We start from the raw sequence: 17,253 nt of genomic DNA on the forward strand, positions 1-17,253 counted from the left end.
AAGCCAAACCTACTTTTTGGGATCTTTGAGATGAAAGAAGTTGTGTGTTAAGTAACATGTCAGGCTGGTTGACTGTTTAAAAATAGCGTGTATCCACTTAATCTTTGTTAATGGTGACCGTATGGAAATTTCATTCCTGAAATACTCTATTGGTGGGACTCAGCAACCTCAGCTGCTTACAAACTTGCAAGTCCTGCAATGTGAAATAGCCAGAATGCCACCGTAGCAGTTTTTCTTCAGTTGAATTGATCACTCTTTGCTAGCAAGCAGGAAATTTGCATGGTTTCAATTGTTAATAAATGGAGGATGATCTTCGCACCAGCATACTTTGCACAGTGTGAAACCAACAGGGCTGCTAGGCTCAGGGGAGAAAGCATGTGATGTCGTATTGCATGGCTTGGAAATGAAAATCTTTAATGGATTAAGGAGGGTTCTCATAGTTCTTAGGATGTTCCCAAAATGTTGATTTGTAATCCACATTTTAAAATAACAAAATTAACTTTTTAATTTGAAAATGTAAAGCAAAATAAGACCATGTTCCCCCTAGGACTCTAGGCATTTTATATTAAAATTAACAGAAAGTGAATATTTATCTTTAAAAACCATGCAAGATAGCAAAGCTAACTAAAGAAGGGGAAAAAATAACAGGTTTTCAGAGTAGAAAGTTGTAAGTATTAATTCACTTTCTTTAAAGCCAACATTAAACTATGGGAGCATTCAGGGTCTTTATTTACCCTTAGTAAGAAATTTAGTACCAAGAATACATATTTTAAGATTTATTTCCATATAGCAGAATAAGCCATATGCTAAAGACTTTGTACTTTTTTGCCTTTTTCACCTACAAAGTTAGAATTATCTATCATAGTGACATTCCAAATTCAGAACAATAAAAGCAGTAAAAATAATTTTTAAGACAGATTTTGTACCTACCCTGATATTGTCATAATGAGGTTTCGTTCTTTGTTTAAAAATTAAAGCCATGGTGGCCTCCAAACCACTATATAGAAGTCATATACTTATCATTTAAAATGCACTTTCTCTTTACATTGAGAATTACTGAACAGTCAATGGATAAAAAAGTATAAGCAGAAAGTTTGTAAACGTATTTATATGGTTAGAAGGCCAACTAACTTCTGAAAATACGCCAGGTTTGGGGGGATACGGCTTTGTTTTCATTCTACCTTACTCTTATGTGAAAAGGATAAAGAACAGTCAATTTTGCATCACTGATACAATTTATTGGATAGTTTTATTAAGCTAGGATTGGTATTTAGTGAAGACAGGCTTTTGGAGGCAGGAGGGTGAAGCTGGAGACCTAAAGAAGTACCACTTTTTTAAGTCAGATGCTTGGGTCTCTTGTTTCTAAACATTGTTAACAAATGAGATATCCCAGAGAATTATTGCAAAGATGTGGCTAATGAATTTGAAAAGTTTTTCTCAAAGCACCAGGCATATGTGTTGCTATTATCAACTTTGGACTTGTTCTTTTTTTTTTTTTTTTTTTTTTTAATTTTTTTTTTCAACGTTTATTTATTTTTGGGACAGAGAGAGACAGAGCATGAACGGGGGAGGGGCAGAGAGAGAGGGAGACACAGAATCGGAAATAGGCTCCAGGCTCTGAGCCATCAGCCCAGAGCCTGACGCGGGGCTCGAACCCATGGACCGCGAGATCGTGACCTGGCTGAAGTCGGACGCTTAACCGACTGCGCCACCCAGGCGCCCCGGACTTGTTCTTTTTGTACTGGTAAGATTATTTTCTGATAGAGTATGGGAGTATAGATTTATCTCTGAGGCAGAATCCACTACGTATTTAGGGTAGAATAGGGTAAGATGTTATAAGTTGCCACAAAAGGTCACAGGCTGATTTGCATTCTTGGTGATTCTATACATTGATCACTGAGTAACCTTCACTTTTCCAAATAAAGAATAGAGAGAGTGGCGATGACATTTGTAAGCATCTACAGAAAAGGGAATTATTTGAATTCTTCACAGATGGATAGATATCAAGGGTAAATTATTATATCCACATTTCTAATTTTAAGAAGCGTTGAGGGTACCTGTGGATAGTGAAGAGCAAACAGTTTTGCATACAGAATTAATTGTAAACTTTACATACCACAATCCCAAATTCTCCAGATTGACTGTGGAGGTCTTTTCAGACACCATCCCCTAAGGATTGGGAAATTCATAAAAGGAAGATAATGTCATGCTTCATGTAATACACAAACTGAGCATGCTGGTCACTAGAATAGTGACCTTTCAAAAATGACAAATTAGATTCTATATGCCTCAGAATATAATATGGCTTAGTGCTTAAAATAAGCATGAGATGTGACATATACTCTTAATTCTAGCCTCATAGCAGTTGACTTTATTATTTATAAATAAGCTGCATAACTCATTTTTTTTTTCTTCAGAGAACATAATTCAATCCAGTATTCCCTGTAAACTAAATGTGGACCGGTGCTTGAGACTTTTAGTAAAGCTGAAGAAATCTGCGTGCTTTTCTAATGCTGCTTTAAAATAGTTTCAGGGGCACCTGGGTGGCTGAGTCAGTTGAGCGTCCAGCTTTGGCTTAGGTCATGATCTCACAGTCCATGAGTTTGAGTCCCATGTCAGGCTCTTTGCTGACAGCTCAGATCCTGGAGCCTGGTTCGGATTCTGTGTCTCCCTTTCTCTACCCCTCTGCCACTCACACTCTGTCTCTCTCTGTCTTTCAAAAATGAATAAACGTTAAAAACATTTTTTAAATAGTTTTGGAGATTGAACCATGTTCAGTGGGAACACACAAGAAAATCTGCTGCCAAATGTTCTTTGAACTTTGAGATGAGTAACATATGGAAGTACTCACTATGGGGTAAAGTACATATAGCCATAGAAGCTACAATGATGTAGTCTGTTCTGGCTACCAAATCTACATGCTTTTCCCCAAATTTGTATTTAAAAACTTGTTTTTAGAAATAGACTTTAAAAATTTATAAGATGCAAATATTTTATTTTTCTTCCTGTCTGTTTCCTATGTTTTGGATTTTTTTTAGTTTTGTATTTTGTTTTCTTTGCATTTTTTGTTTGTTTGTTTTGAGAGAGTGTGCGCACAAGTGGGGCAGGGCCAGAGGGAGAGAAACAGAGAATGTTAAACAGGCACCACGCTCAGTGCAGAGACTGATGCATGATGTGGGGCCCTGGGATCATGACCTGAGCTGAAATAAAGAGTCAGACACTCAACCAACTGAGCCACCCCAGCACCCCTCTATGTACTTTTAAATTAATATATTCTTTCTAATCCCTGACTTTGTAAATAACAAGAGTGATAGCACAGTAAGTACTAAGAACACTGATAAAACCACCGTTCGTAAGTGACAATACCACTTATGTTCCAAATTCATCACCCTGAGATTTTTTTTCCATGTCTTCTATATTTCTTTTTTTGAAATTTAGTTTGCAAAAGAGACGGAAGCTGTTATATAATACCAGATAAACACCACCACTAGGGGAAAAATTAAGTTAATTTGTAAAACGCCTCTGGAATTAATTTTTATCACGTTTTTTATAACCACAGAATAGTGAAATAGGCAAATGCTTTTAGTCACAGAACTTGGTTTCCTCAGACTACAGCTCTTTTCTGTGAGGGTGGTAGACGATCCAGGTGTGAAAGGGATGGCGGCTTTAGGCTTGCACACTCCCTTCAGTCTTGTGAAACATTTCTGGGACCGCCCCTGGCTCCACTGACCAGCATGTTCCAGTAGCTGAAAGAAGGGGAACTAGTTTCCTCTCCCATGCCTGCCCTAGCCGAGATGGAAAATTAATTCTGCTGTTGAGGAGAATGGGAAGGTTGTTCGTCCCAACATACCAAAGCTCTCAGACACAGCGTGTTATTTGCCTTCTGCCGTGATACAGCAGGAACTGAAGATGTTAGGGATGCCTCTCGCTAACATCTGCTTTGTTATTAATTCATTTTGCCTACATCTTTAATTTAGGGTGACAGCCGCCTTCCCAGACTTTGGATTCCATCCCTCTCCGTAACCAAACAGGGACATGCGGGGGCCCATTTCCTCTCCGTAGCTGTCTGTGCAGGGTCTCAACAGTGTGCCTAGAGCTGGCAATGCACAGTACAGTGCACTGATGGCTCCCTCTCTCCTTGCTTTCGCAGCTGGCGCTACGTACATCTTTGGGAAAAGCGGAGGCCTCATCCTCTACACCTGGCCAGCCAATGATAGGCCCAGCACCCGCTCTGACCGCCTTGCCGTGGGCTTCAGCACCACTGTGAAGGATGGCATCTTGGTGCGCATCGACAGCGCTCCTGGTCTCGGTGACTTCCTCCAGCTTCACATAGTGAGTACTGGGCCTTGGCCTGGATTTCCTTGTCTTCCTGGTGGTGTGAGTTGGTGCACCAGAATGCAGCAGAACATCCTAGATAGACTTGGAAGAGAGACACATTTATAAAAATTTCCTACATGTGTTGGAGCCATATCCAAGCATTAGTCCACGTGTCAAGCCTCATTCTTCCCTTTAGACGTGAACCTTGATGCTTGTAGGGTACTTCAGGGATAAAAAATGAAAAACTCCTTCAGTCTAGACTCGCTTGCCAGCTGTGTGGTTTGGTCTGTCATGAAACATTTAGCAGACTGCTTCGGAGTACATAAGAGATTTACCTGGTACTTTGCCTTAACCCGGTGCAACTAGCAAAGCCTGCTCCAATGTTTGCTGGGGGGTCAGCAAAATTTTTCTGTAAAAGGCTAGATAGCAAGTATTTTGGGCTTTGCAGGTGATAGGGTCTCTGTCAGAGCTCCTTGGAAGTGCCACAGTAATGTGAAAGCAATCATAAATAACATGCTTTTTTTTTTAAATGCAGGTGACCACATTCCAATAAAAATTTATTTTGTAATAGCGGGCTACAGGCTATATATTTTGGTGACCGCTGCCCTGGGCTGAAAACTTCCTTGGGGAGATACAAAGAGCAAAGAGTGATAAAACTGAGGGCAGAGTGGAAGGGGCAAAATGAAACAGCACAATAACCAACAATTGTTATATTCATGCATACTGTATATCCAACATTTTGCTTGTATATATAGGCCCAATAGGACTGCAGCCTCAGTCACTGCACATCGTTAAGAACACAGTGCAATTCTAAGAAATTAAAATGATTTGGAGGAAAAAATTACTTCGTTATGAGGATAGAAAATATTTTTATAGCGACAATTAACCCATTTTATCACCTGTGCAGTCTGCAGTTAAGAAAGTAGGCTAAAGAAGGATATGATTCTCATCCATAAGTACCCAAAGTGCAGCTACCAGGAGCAAAGAGAGGAATTGTTCTCATTAGTTAGCAATGACAAGGCCAGAAAGAATGGATTTAATTTGGAGCAATAAGAATTCAGTTTAAATAGCAGGGGGGAAAAAGCAGTTAAGAGGAAAGATCAACTGGGGATTACCACCAACCTCCAAAAAGGAGGAAAAAGAACATTTACTGGGAATCTTTGAATCTGCGTTTTGCTAATGTGCCGGTCTACTGAGGAAGGCACAGAGTGGGATTTTATTGCCTGTCTCTGGAGTGGAGGTGGCTGGCTGGAAGCACCAGCAGCCAGTTCAGCCCTGCAAGCACTGCCCATCTCCAACACCTGCCCTTCCAACATGCCTTGGAAACGGGAGCAGCTTGAAGTCTAAGGCTTGAGCTGGAAACTTGTCTGGCCTGAGTGTGAGCCAGAGCCAGACAAGACTCCGCGTAGGAGTACAGGGAAGGACTGGTGAGGAATGATCACCTTCAAAATGTGGAAGAGGGGTCTTAAAAGAGTTGTGAACCTTTATGCCTTCTTAGATGCTTTGAGAACCATATGGTACTGTGAGCATAAGCTTAAGCATTTTAAAAAGCCATGCCAAGGAACACAGAGAAAAGCAGCCATAGTTTGTACGGTTTATCTCTATTTGGCCTCTAAAAACCACCATAATTTACAAAATTCTGTGAGATTTATGCTGCATATAACTTAATGATTATTTCATGGCAGCTATAACTAGGCTATTATTACCAGCTCACTTGCATTTTCATGGTGATTTATCTTCTTTTTTTGTTCAGTGTGACTTACTAAGAAAAATATGATTTGGCACAGCCACGAGCATCTTTTTGAGTCAGATAATGTGCTACCAGTTTATCCATTTCTCCCCATTTGTGTTTTGTAGAGCATCTCTACGTTTAAGAGAAATGTTTGTTATATTCTGAGAGTTTACTTAAAAGTTTTGTTTTTACAAAAGGGTATGAGGATCCTAGGAATTTCTAGGAGGAACCATAGCATTCTGTTTTAACATTTTTAACAGCAAAAATACAAGAAATTTTACTTTAAAATGCATAAGCCCCCTTGGGTACTGTGGACCTTTTCCAGTGATGCTATCATTGCTTAAACATTCTGGAAAATCCCAAAAGATTTCCCTTCATCAGATTGACATCATCTGACCTTCTTAGAGAAAAGAAAGACCATACAAAGTAGAAAAACCACATCGTTCTGGAATGGACCTGACATGGTCATGGCCCTCTTGAAAATGACATCACTTAATTGGTCTGATAATTGGAAACTTTTTTTAATTCTCTGGTGTTTACCAGAGATAAAAACTGTGTGTATTCCAATAAAAATTCATTTTAAAGGCAGGCTGCAGGCTGTACTTTGGTGACCCCTGCTCTAGGCTGCAAACTTCTTCATAGAGATGTCCAGAACCTCTTACAAAACCTGAGGTCAGAGTGGGGACAGCAAAGGGACGGTTCCTCACCACACTCAGCAATAAAGGAATACAAATGGAAGATCAAAAGACTTGATTACAAACCCTGCTTCTTGTTTTGGACATTTACATAGATGCATCAGGAATACAATTCCATAAATAACTTACTGAGATACTTTTATTGGACTTTTACAGTCTGTAAAATGTGGATTTATTTAATGGATATAGGTTGTTTCCTTGTACTAAAGAAAATAATTTAAGCACCATTAAGGAAAGTGGGAAGAGTTGGGGAGGAGGCCAAAGATTCCATTCCCACTTGCAGTTTGCCTGGGAGAAGAGAAACCCACCAGAGGAAAAAAAAAAAAAAAAAAAGAAAAAGTGATGGCAGACACAAAGAAGAGAGGGAAGCAGGGCATATCCCAGGGGCAGGGGGAGTAAGGAGGCACTGGGCCTGGAGAAGTGGACCCATCTGCCTAGAGATATGTTCCTAGCAGGGGGTTACATGTGTGTAAAGCCTCATTCTTCCACTGTGGGCGGTGTGGAGTCCCCAGAGCAGGAATGGGCAAGCAGATTTCATGTTGTCTGCCAGCTCTGAGGGCCTCTCACTTCCTCACTTCAGGCTTTCCAGTGGAAGGATTTGTGAGAGCAGCAGGTAAATCCAGCAGGTAGGAGTTTCAGCTTCCACTAGGCACATCTATCGCCTGCATTGAAATGAGACTTGTGGACAGATGCATGCTGCCTGTATTACATTTGCTCTAGGCTACGTGCTATCCTGTTCCCAAACTTTCCCATTTCTCTTCCTTTGTCGTCCTGAAAGGCTCACACATTAAAAAATCTTTAGGAAAATTGGAATCTTCTTAAACTCCTTTTCCACGGGAGGCTCTTGAATCATTTCCTGGTTCGTTTAAGTCATTAGTCTTATTATGATCCTTGTCACACTGGGCCATGGTCAGCCGCTCTAACAGAATTTGAGTTTTTTTCGAGGGCTAGGGAGAAAGGAGGAGAAAGTAACATGACTAATTTGGGGACATACAACATTGGAGCAGATGGTGAGAGAAATCCCGGCAGAATGAAAGCAGTGGTGCCCTGGGGTAAAGAACTGATGTAAAGAAAGGGACACCAAGACAGAGGTGGGGAGGTGCTATAGGTGCAATTTTTCCTATTTCACAGTTTGCTCAGATTATCTGTTCTTCTGGCCGAAGGAGCAGAGGCTCTTCTTTCTTTTGCTGGTTTCTGTTAAACCCGAAGTCCTCGCATTCACCCCGGGTGCTCATGATGGTTAAATAGGCCTTGATGATAAGTGTTGAATAAGACAAGAATTAGATCATTAAAAAAAAAAAAAAATCAGAGAAGTCCAAGAGATCAAAATAATTTAGAGATGGTTTGCTTCAAACTAGCTTCCATTTCTTCATTTTTGGTTCACACTCCTAGGATGCACTATTTTCTGAATCAATTATTAATCATAATATTAATGAAATCACAGATGAAGTGTGTTTGACAAAGGCAAAAAGATCTTTGCTGAAGTGTGCATGCATGAAATGAAATTTTGTGGAGGGAGGGTGTCTTGGGGCAGAGGGGTTTGTAAAGAAATATTACTTTGGATATGTTTCCTGCATTGAAGTCTATTGTTGAGGAATTAATCCGCTTGATACTTGGAGAGAAGCTGCTGTCACTTGGAGGTGACATCTGCCTATAAAATTGAATAGGACCAGGGAAAGGATTACCATGAAGTGCTTGTTAGTCTCTTACGAAATTCTTGACAAATTCCTTTCACCACCTACAAAATAGAAGGTCGGGCAAAACTGGGCAACAATTAGCTTCTCTTTATGTAGTTAATACAGGGCGTAAAAAAGATATGCTATTAACTTCTTTCTCCCTGCATGTAATTTACAGTAAATCCTTTGGATTCATTTTTTAATTATGAACCTTTCAGTAAGAGTGAAAATTTATGTGTCAGGACATCTGTTTTGTTTGACAAGAATCTATAACCTTCTCCAACTGTTTCTCTCCTGACTTATAATGTAGATACCTAGATAAAATGGGGTAGGAAAAGACAAAGGGCTGCTGTCCTGACTTACCCCCTTTGCATGATGGCAAAGTGTTCCCCTTACAAACACTGCTTTCCTCACTCCACAAATGAAAGGCTCATAGTATTCTCTCAGTGTCATGTTTGGGGAAATAGAATATTAAGTTCGATATGTATAGTATTGTTTTTCTATAATTTATAGCATTTGGAAAGACTCCTGGAGAATAAATGGGAGCCAAGCTGAATTATGATAAACGGCCTGTTCCTCACATCTATTGCATCTATAAATTGCTGGCCTGGATGCTTCATTTGGCTGTCTCTGTGTGAGATATTTACAGTGAACCATCAACATCTGCTGAGTTAGTCTTCAGAGAGGCTAGGTGGCTGTTGCCTTAGACTCGTGTCTGGATTTGGCTAGTAGCAGAACTGGATTTGACTTAGGAATTGTGTTTGGGGGGATCCGCAGAGGAGCACAGAGAAGCGTTGGCATTTTTGAGACTGGTAAGGCAAGTAGAGAGGGAAAGAACAAGAAAACAACAAAGGTGTCCAACAGATGCAATTTTGTTTCCCACAGAGTGCTATGCACTGCAGGTTGGCTCTGTATTCCCTTTCATTGCTATTTGTTCTTAGTGAAAAAAGCCTCTTTGGGTTTTCCGGGCTTAGGAGCTTTTCCAGATCATTAGCCACTTCTGTGGAGAGGGCCTGCTGGGGATCCTCTCTGCAGCTTCCAGCTTAGCCGTTCCATCCCGGCTGAGTTGGAGAAGAAGGTGGGAGAAGGCAGTGGAAGTAGGGATTTGATGAAGTGAGCACTTACGCAAGCTGGACCAGATGCAGCGCCCTGCATGGGAGCTGGGGTGTGTTTTCTCCAATCTCTCTTATTTCCGAGGTATTTCTATCTAAATCTGTTTACTTTGACTGCACACTTAGTTTTGAAGGGCAGCATGCCATAGTGGAAAAATGTACTTAATCTGAAATCAAAAGACACGGATTTGAGTCTCATTTCTGTCAGCATCCAAGGAGCTCTTTGGCTTTGAACAACTGATCATTGCCCTGGGCTCCACCTTCCTCTTCCTTTAAATGGGCACAAAAACATACCATACTACCGGGTTTTTCCGAGATTCAAGTGGAATCCAGTATTTAGAAGTTGTTTGTTACCGGCCAAAAACTGCACAAATGTAGGATGATGATTTTCTTCATGAAATATCCAGAAGGTAATAACTTCAACAGAGGAAAAAAAATAGTGAAAGGAAGAATTTTTTTTAAGTTTATTTATTTATTCTGAGAGAGACAGAGACAGCATCAGTGGGGCAGGGGCAGAGAGAGAGGGAGAAACAGAATCCCGAGCAGGCTTCATGCTGCCAGCACAGAGCCTGACATGGGGCTCGAACTCACTAATCATGAGATCATGATCTGAGCTGAAACTAAGAGTCAGGCACTCAACTGACCGAGTTACCCAGGAGCCCCAAGGAAGAATGTTTTAAAATTAAAAGTAGAGTGTCATTTTAAGTATTTTTAAAAGTCTGCCAAGACTGTTTCTGCAAACAAATTCCTATTTTATCTGATCAAAAGTGATTTTTTTTTAATTAATCAGATTCCTGATTGAGACTTTTGGAGTGTCCTGTTAAGACAGGGTAAAGAACCCAGTTCCCTCTGAGAGAGGCCTGGTTAGATCAATAGGATATGACCTGGTGCTTCTTTGGCATGTCCTGGTAAGCTGTTATGTCTCTATACAGTGACACAAGGTGATGCATTATGCTTCTGCTGCCCTTCAGTATAATGTTCCAAAGGGCTCTCCCCTCACCAGTAAACCTGTAATTCACCTTGCCCTGAAGGTCCTTCTTCAGTTGTATGAGCCAAAGGGAGAAGGAGCATCAGGAGAGCAAAACCTTTCTAGGCAGGGATAGCATGAAAGAGGTTTGAGACCCGCCATGGGCTCCAGATGACCACATAAACAGACAGCCCAGCCTGACAGTTGGGAATTCACAGAGGCCAGAGAGAGTCACTGCTGGAACCAGCGTCCTAATGTGGGTACAGCCAGATTGAGTGGGGATGAGTAGCAGCTGCCGCCAAGTAAAGTAGGAATGTAAAAGCACACGTACAAGTAAAAGCATTTCATAGACTCTGATTCCTCAAAATAGTGAGAAAAGTGCATGATAAATTTAGTGTACAGATAAGATGTATAATAACGCAGTCATAAAAATCGAGTTGACAAATGTGTAGAAAATATGTTATGACTGGTAAACAATTATGAGTAAGCAGAGACCAAATGGCCCCGTCTTTCCCATTTATCACTTTCATCAGTGACTCTTTTGCTAACTGGTAACAGTCGTGTTTCAGAATCTTCAATACTTGTATAATGGAAGTTAGAAAAATTAGGATTCGGAGAGATTGGCTCATAAACTTCAACTAGTATATTTAAATTGGTTTTTTTTTTTAATGTGCCAGGCATAGTGCTACGTTTTAAGGATACTGTAATCAACATGGGGTCACATAGAACTAATAGACTTGAAACACCCCAGTAATTAAAATATGAGAAATTAGATTTCCTACACCTTATGGGGTGATGTATATAACATTCCTCCAAAGCTCTTGGTATATAGGGAGCTTTCAGTTATGGATAGCCTTTAATATCATTGGTACTTTTTCAGCAGTTAAGTTTTTCTTAAGTCAGGGAAAACAATATATATATATGTGTATATATATATATATATATATACATATATATGTATATATGTATATATATGTATATATGTATATATGTATATATGTATTTCCGTAAATAACAAACAGACTTAATCAGGTTTCTGAGATTGCAACTTAAATAATATGAAATTCTAAGGAGAAGTCAGGATGCTACTGATTTAAAGCCAGCCCTTGTGGCATATATCCTAGATTACTGCAGGTATCAAATAGCCGAGCAGGTTCTGAATAGCAGAGTCTTTTTAGACATGTGGATTTGAAGTGCAGCAAGCAAGGCAAATGGTGGGTACTGTAAAGTGAGCGCTGGGGCTCATATGACTTAATGGCAGGCCTACCTTAACACTGTGGGCTGGATGAGTTATCTCATTGCCCCACCACTTACACTGTTACTAGTCATTACTCCTGGGGTATTGTTCACTGCAACAGGGCAAGAAATAACCCGTGGACTCCCTGAAGCTATAGATGATACATTTTAGCTCCCTGGCTGCATTCAGGAGGCATGGAAGCTCAGCGTATTAATGGGGGAATTCATTAGCCACCCACTCCATAGCATCATGTGCTTAGATCCTGACGCTGTCACTGCTACTGTTTCAACTTGTTAGTGTGCCCCTGATAGATGGCAGAGGGAACTGTATAACTGTATTATCCTCAAAGATAGTTCTGACAGCCAGACCTGTCGTTTCCCAGCGTGAGATGACACCTTCGGAGCCTAGAATCACTTAAAGACATTTAGATAAGCCCTGTGGATCGATCAAGCTAACCTTCATCCTGAAGTCATTTCATACTCAGAATGACAGGAGATGATTGGCAATTAAGTCTCTTTTTCTATTCTTGACCCCTTAGTTAACCTCTTTTAATTTGGTTTATTTTTCGACTCCGTTTTCTACAAAATGACAGGTAATTTAATGACATAGATGATTGTTTCTGACACAGACTTAGGACCATCCGTAAATCATCTTATGTTACTACCATTTATTATCACTTACACCACTAATATCAATTGACAAAATACCAGGTACCAGACACTGCGTGAGAATTCTGTTTACATGTTCTTATTATGAACTCACAACAACTTAGTGAGGTAGTCACTATTAATATCTTCACTTTAAGAATGAAGCAACTGATGCTTAATGAAGCTAAAGAAATTTCCCAGGATAGCACTGAGCAGTCATTCAAATCCAGTTCTGATTCTTAATTACTATGCCACTCCTAATGAAAGTTTCAGAGTAGAAAGTATAGTGATGATAATTTTAATTCAACACGTATTTGTGGAACAGCAATTTATGTGGGATTGTTGGAGATGTAAAGAAATTTAATATCAAGGAGGGAAGTAAAAATTATACATGTGATGGTTTTTAGATGGCATCAGGTACATTCCAAGGAAGGCAAGACTCTTACAGTTTGTAGAGATTAAGAAATGAACACAGACAAGGTGGGTCAGATTTTGACTAATGGAATCTAAAAAAAGGAACATGCTAGATGAAGATACCAGCATTGAGTATTACCTCAAAGGAAGGAAACACAGACTTTGTTCCCAAATTTATGATGTGTTCAGTTTGACCAGAATAAACGTCTTGATGGAAAAGGCAGACAGTATGGGATAGCAGAAAGAGCACATGTCTTAGAGGCCAGTGGTGTGTAATTCAAGATCTGGCTCTGCCTCCAGCCAGCTCTGGCTTTGGAGGAATTATTTGTCTGCTCTCTAAAATGGAGTTAACAGTGATGCCATCTTGCAAGTCTGTGTGAAAGTTTATAATAACATATATGAAAATGCTTAATGATTAACTGGTTCACAGTAGATGCCAAATTGATGACAATTATAATTTTAGGTTTTTTTTTTCTTTCTAGGTACTTTAGGTCTGTAGTGAGGAGGACTTGAATGCCATACTGATAGGTTGCTTCTTAAAGCAATGAGAGCACATTGAAAGTCTTTGAGTAGTAGATGAAATGCCTAAAGCTTAATTTTCAGAAAGATTATTTTGGCTTTGTTGAAAAAATGGTTTTCAGTGGGTTCAAGGAAAGTAGGTAGGAGGTTATTGTTTAAGTGGTCAAGGACTTATTCTATGATGTGATCATAGGAAGGTATGGAGATGAAACGGAAGGACATTCCTTCCAGAGATAGAATCCACAGGTGTTGCCACCTGGTTGGATGGAAAGGGAGAGAGGTAAGGAATGTCTAGAATGGAAAGGTCAAATTTCATTAACAGAAACAGTAAAACAGGGCACATACTTTAGGTTAAGGTGGCCAGAGTTTGACGTTAGTGATGCAACACATAAGGCATCCAAGAGTCACTCTAGAGATTTCCAATTGGAAATATGTGATGAATTCTGATAAGAGAATAGGCAGAGGTAGGGACTTGAAAATTTTCAGCCTGAAATGGCAATGGAAACCGAGGATTACTAAGATCTACAGGGACATAAATGGGTATTAACTTGGGAAATATGTACATAATTTTACAAAACGGAGGAGGAAAAAAAAAGGAGGCTAAAAAGAAAAGGCTAGAGGGTCACACAAAACCTGAATAGTGAAGTGTTACAGAGGATTAACAGAGGTTTTTCAAACACAAACAGGTGTAGAGCTATTTTTTCCATAACTTTTGGTCAAACCTCTTTTGTTTGCAGTCAGTTTATAGGGCTGTCTTCCTTGTCTTTATTGGCATTTATTATGACATGTAATTTGTGTCATTCCAGTCTCCTCATTAGTCATTCTGCACTTCTTCTTTTAGTAGTTCTTGTGGGCATTGCTTACACAGAATCAGAAGACTCCGGTCTAAACCTATATCTGCCACCAGCCAGCATTTGTCATATGGAAATGGTGGAGATATAGATACTGTTCTGCCAAATGAGAGAATGCTTATGAATGTGCCCTGTTACCACTGAAAGGTCTACAAAGGAAATAAGATCGTTTTCATAATAATATGTGTCTGCCTACCATCCTGCAAAGCTGTTGGTGCCTAAGAGACTGTGGTTGGAGACCCGGAAATGAGGACCTAAGAGATATTAAGGTGGTTGTAGTTTTCAACAGTGGAGTTAGCAATGAAGCAAATAGCAGATCAGAGCCAAAATGTGAATGGCCCAACAGTGGGATCTCATGAACTGCTATGGTCTTCAAATGATGTTTTTATCTGGTACACATCTTCGGACCTTGTACTTCACGCCTTGGAGCATCACTTTAGGGGAGGCTGTCTGGATTTAAGGTCATGCTACAGTTCCCCAAAAAGCAAACTTCCTGATCCCGTTGATCCCTTGTGCGGTGAGGCAGAGAATCTGAGTTACCCTTATCATTATCTTGGCTTGGATAGCTACAAATGTTACTAATGGTCCTAAAATTATCCAGCCCTTTCTTAAATGCAAACTGCAGTACTCAGGTTCCTAAACCCTTTTGGAAATAAACTCTACAGGTTGACTTCTCATCACTACAAACTCACATTCTTGCCTGGGGGCATGCGTATTTTTGGAATCACTCCAGTATTTGCTGTTTTACTCATTGTCCAGTCACTGTGCTAGCCACTTTGTATACGTCAGCTCGTTCAGTTCTCACACCACTGTCCAACTGGGGAGATAACCTCTATTTTAGAGATTAAGAAGCTAAGGCTCAGAGGATTAACTAACCATTTGTTCCTCATGTTAAGGGAAGGAAAAAAATGAAATTAGTGGTATGCTTGATTCTAATGTCATACATACTGCTTTTGATGGATACCTATTCAATATTGAAGTAAGATGTGGCGAATTTAACAGGACCTGTGATTTTTTTTTTTTTTAATCCACACAGTTAAGAATGGCAAACCAAAATAAAGGGACGGAGCACAGCATTTTGGCTAAAGCAGAATACATAATTGGAATTAGGTCACTTTCTTTTTGGATTCAAAGAAACTCTCCATTTTACATTACATTTTATTGTTTCTCAGTATTTTGTTTTTGTCTCAACAGCTTTAAGGCACCCAATTACTCCCAAACCACTTTCTTAAACATCTCTGTGCAAAATGGGCTTGGAAATGAATCTAAGGTTTTAAATACAATGTGGTACAAGAAGAGGCTTGCAGTAGCTTTTCCCCCCAAATTTTAACACAAATCCTTTCAACTGTAGTAGATCTGAGCAGAAATTCCTAGATAAATGCATTTTCATATTTTAGTGTGATAAAAGCCATATCAGAAGTTTTCAAATATCCTTGCTTGAAAACCCTAAATGATCTCAAACTATATGGAAACACTTTTAGTGTCCCTGTAGTCAGTATTTAATTTCTATATTTATAATTTAAAACTAGCTCTGAGTATCTTCACAGCAGCACCAGGCTGTCCTCCACTGGTCTGTTAGCTTCTAAGGTTGAGTGGCAGAATCGAGTAAAAACTTGAAAGGGAGACCTTTACACTGGAAATCACTTTTTTTTTTTTTTTTTTTTTTTTTTTGGAGCGGGAGCAGATTCCATTCATCTTGCGCCTGTCGTGATGCCTAATTCCTAAGGTTCAGAGGCTTTCATGTTTGCTACTTAGATCAGCAATGCCGCAGCTGGTCTTACTGCATGTCTAAACAGCAAAGCTTAAACACAGTACTAAAGTGTGAAAGAGGAAAATGAGTTTGGTGCGACATGTTGCCCCGAACGCTGAATGTGCAACAGTTGAGGGTCTTTGACTACCCACAAGGGACAACCACCTTTAAGAATAAGGCGAAAGTCTCCCTGAGGTTTAGCTGAGAATAGATACAGGGGTATATAGAAGTACAATATGACAAACCTGGTCTTAGAAAAGAGGCAGGAGGGAGGAATATAATTGCCAAGTTAAAATTAGCCAAGCAGGCAAAGATTAGCAGCCTACTTTAGTGAAAAACAATTCATTCATGTATTTATTCAACCAGCTGCTACTAGATGTCCGGTAAGTTCTAGGATCTGGGGATATGAGAGTAAAGAAGATATAAACTCCTATTTTCATGGAGCTTACATTCTAATGGGTATAGGCAGTCAGAACGTGGGTGCTGCAGAATTTTTTGAAAATGCAGTGTCAATATATTTAGTTAATTGACATATGAGCAGACTGGTGAATCCCCACCAAACTTTTGTTTACATCTTTGTACTCTTCTCTGTTTCCCAAAGCTGCATATGAACCTCTTTTACTCTTATAATCGAAAAAGAGCAAAGGGCCCTGCCATTAGCCGGTTCTGCTGTGATCCCCGTTAGTGACTACTCTAGTCTGTTTTCAGCAGCAAAATGAAACAAAACGGAACATCTTTACCCTCAATTTCTGTTCCTTTCTCTTTGAAATGACTGTGGCCATCCCTGTTGTTTTGTTTTGTAATTGTACTGGATTCCTTCAGCATATCCATCTCTATTTCACAGGCAGAAAATTGCTAGAGGCATCCAAACAGTACTAAGGCGGGGGGGGGGGGGGGGGGGGGACAAAAGCCAAAATCAAATAAAAACTCACCCTCCCTGGGAGTGAGACTACAGTTTCCAGTATACTCTCCAAGCCTGCTTATATTGTCATGTCTGCATATTGACCTAGAGCTTCCAGCCTCCCAAAGCCAGTCAATTACAAGATCACCCCCCATGGTGAGAGTATCAGTACAAATTAGGTTTTTCCCTTCACTTAACTGAATGCCACAGGAAACAGAATGGAGCCACATGTTTCCCTTTGATTCACACCCAAACACTGCAAAACACAGAGTGTGCGCTTCCTCCTTCAAGCTGTGTGTGTGCGTTAAACACAGGCAAACATTGGACTGAAATGCAGACACAGTAAGTCAGCTCTAGGGAAAGCCATTCATGTCTTTTTCTTTCCTACATCTTGATCTTTTATTCGAACTAAGTCTCTGCAGAGATGCTAAGAAT

General features: G+C 40.0%; 1 protein-coding gene across 6 annotated transcripts in view; it reads left to right on the forward strand.

Annotated features, from left to right (window-relative positions):
- Nucleotides 1–17,253, forward strand: part of NRXN3 (neurexin 3) — a 1,506,001-nt gene that overhangs the window by 1,143,855 nt on the left and 344,893 nt on the right. For all 6 annotated transcript variants that reach the window (XM_047863767.1, XM_047863768.1, XM_047863771.1 and 3 more), the window contains exon 12: nucleotides 4,151–4,332. In XM_047863767.1, coding sequence (XP_047719723.1) covers nucleotides 4,151–4,332 — 182 coding nt within the window. The remainder of the gene's footprint in view (nucleotides 1–4,150; nucleotides 4,333–17,253) is intronic.

The sequence above is a fragment of the Prionailurus viverrinus genome, chromosome B3 (genome assembly GCF_022837055.1).
Source record: "Prionailurus viverrinus isolate Anna chromosome B3, UM_Priviv_1.0, whole genome shotgun sequence".
NCBI classification, from domain to species: domain Eukaryota; kingdom Metazoa; phylum Chordata; class Mammalia; order Carnivora; family Felidae; genus Prionailurus; species Prionailurus viverrinus.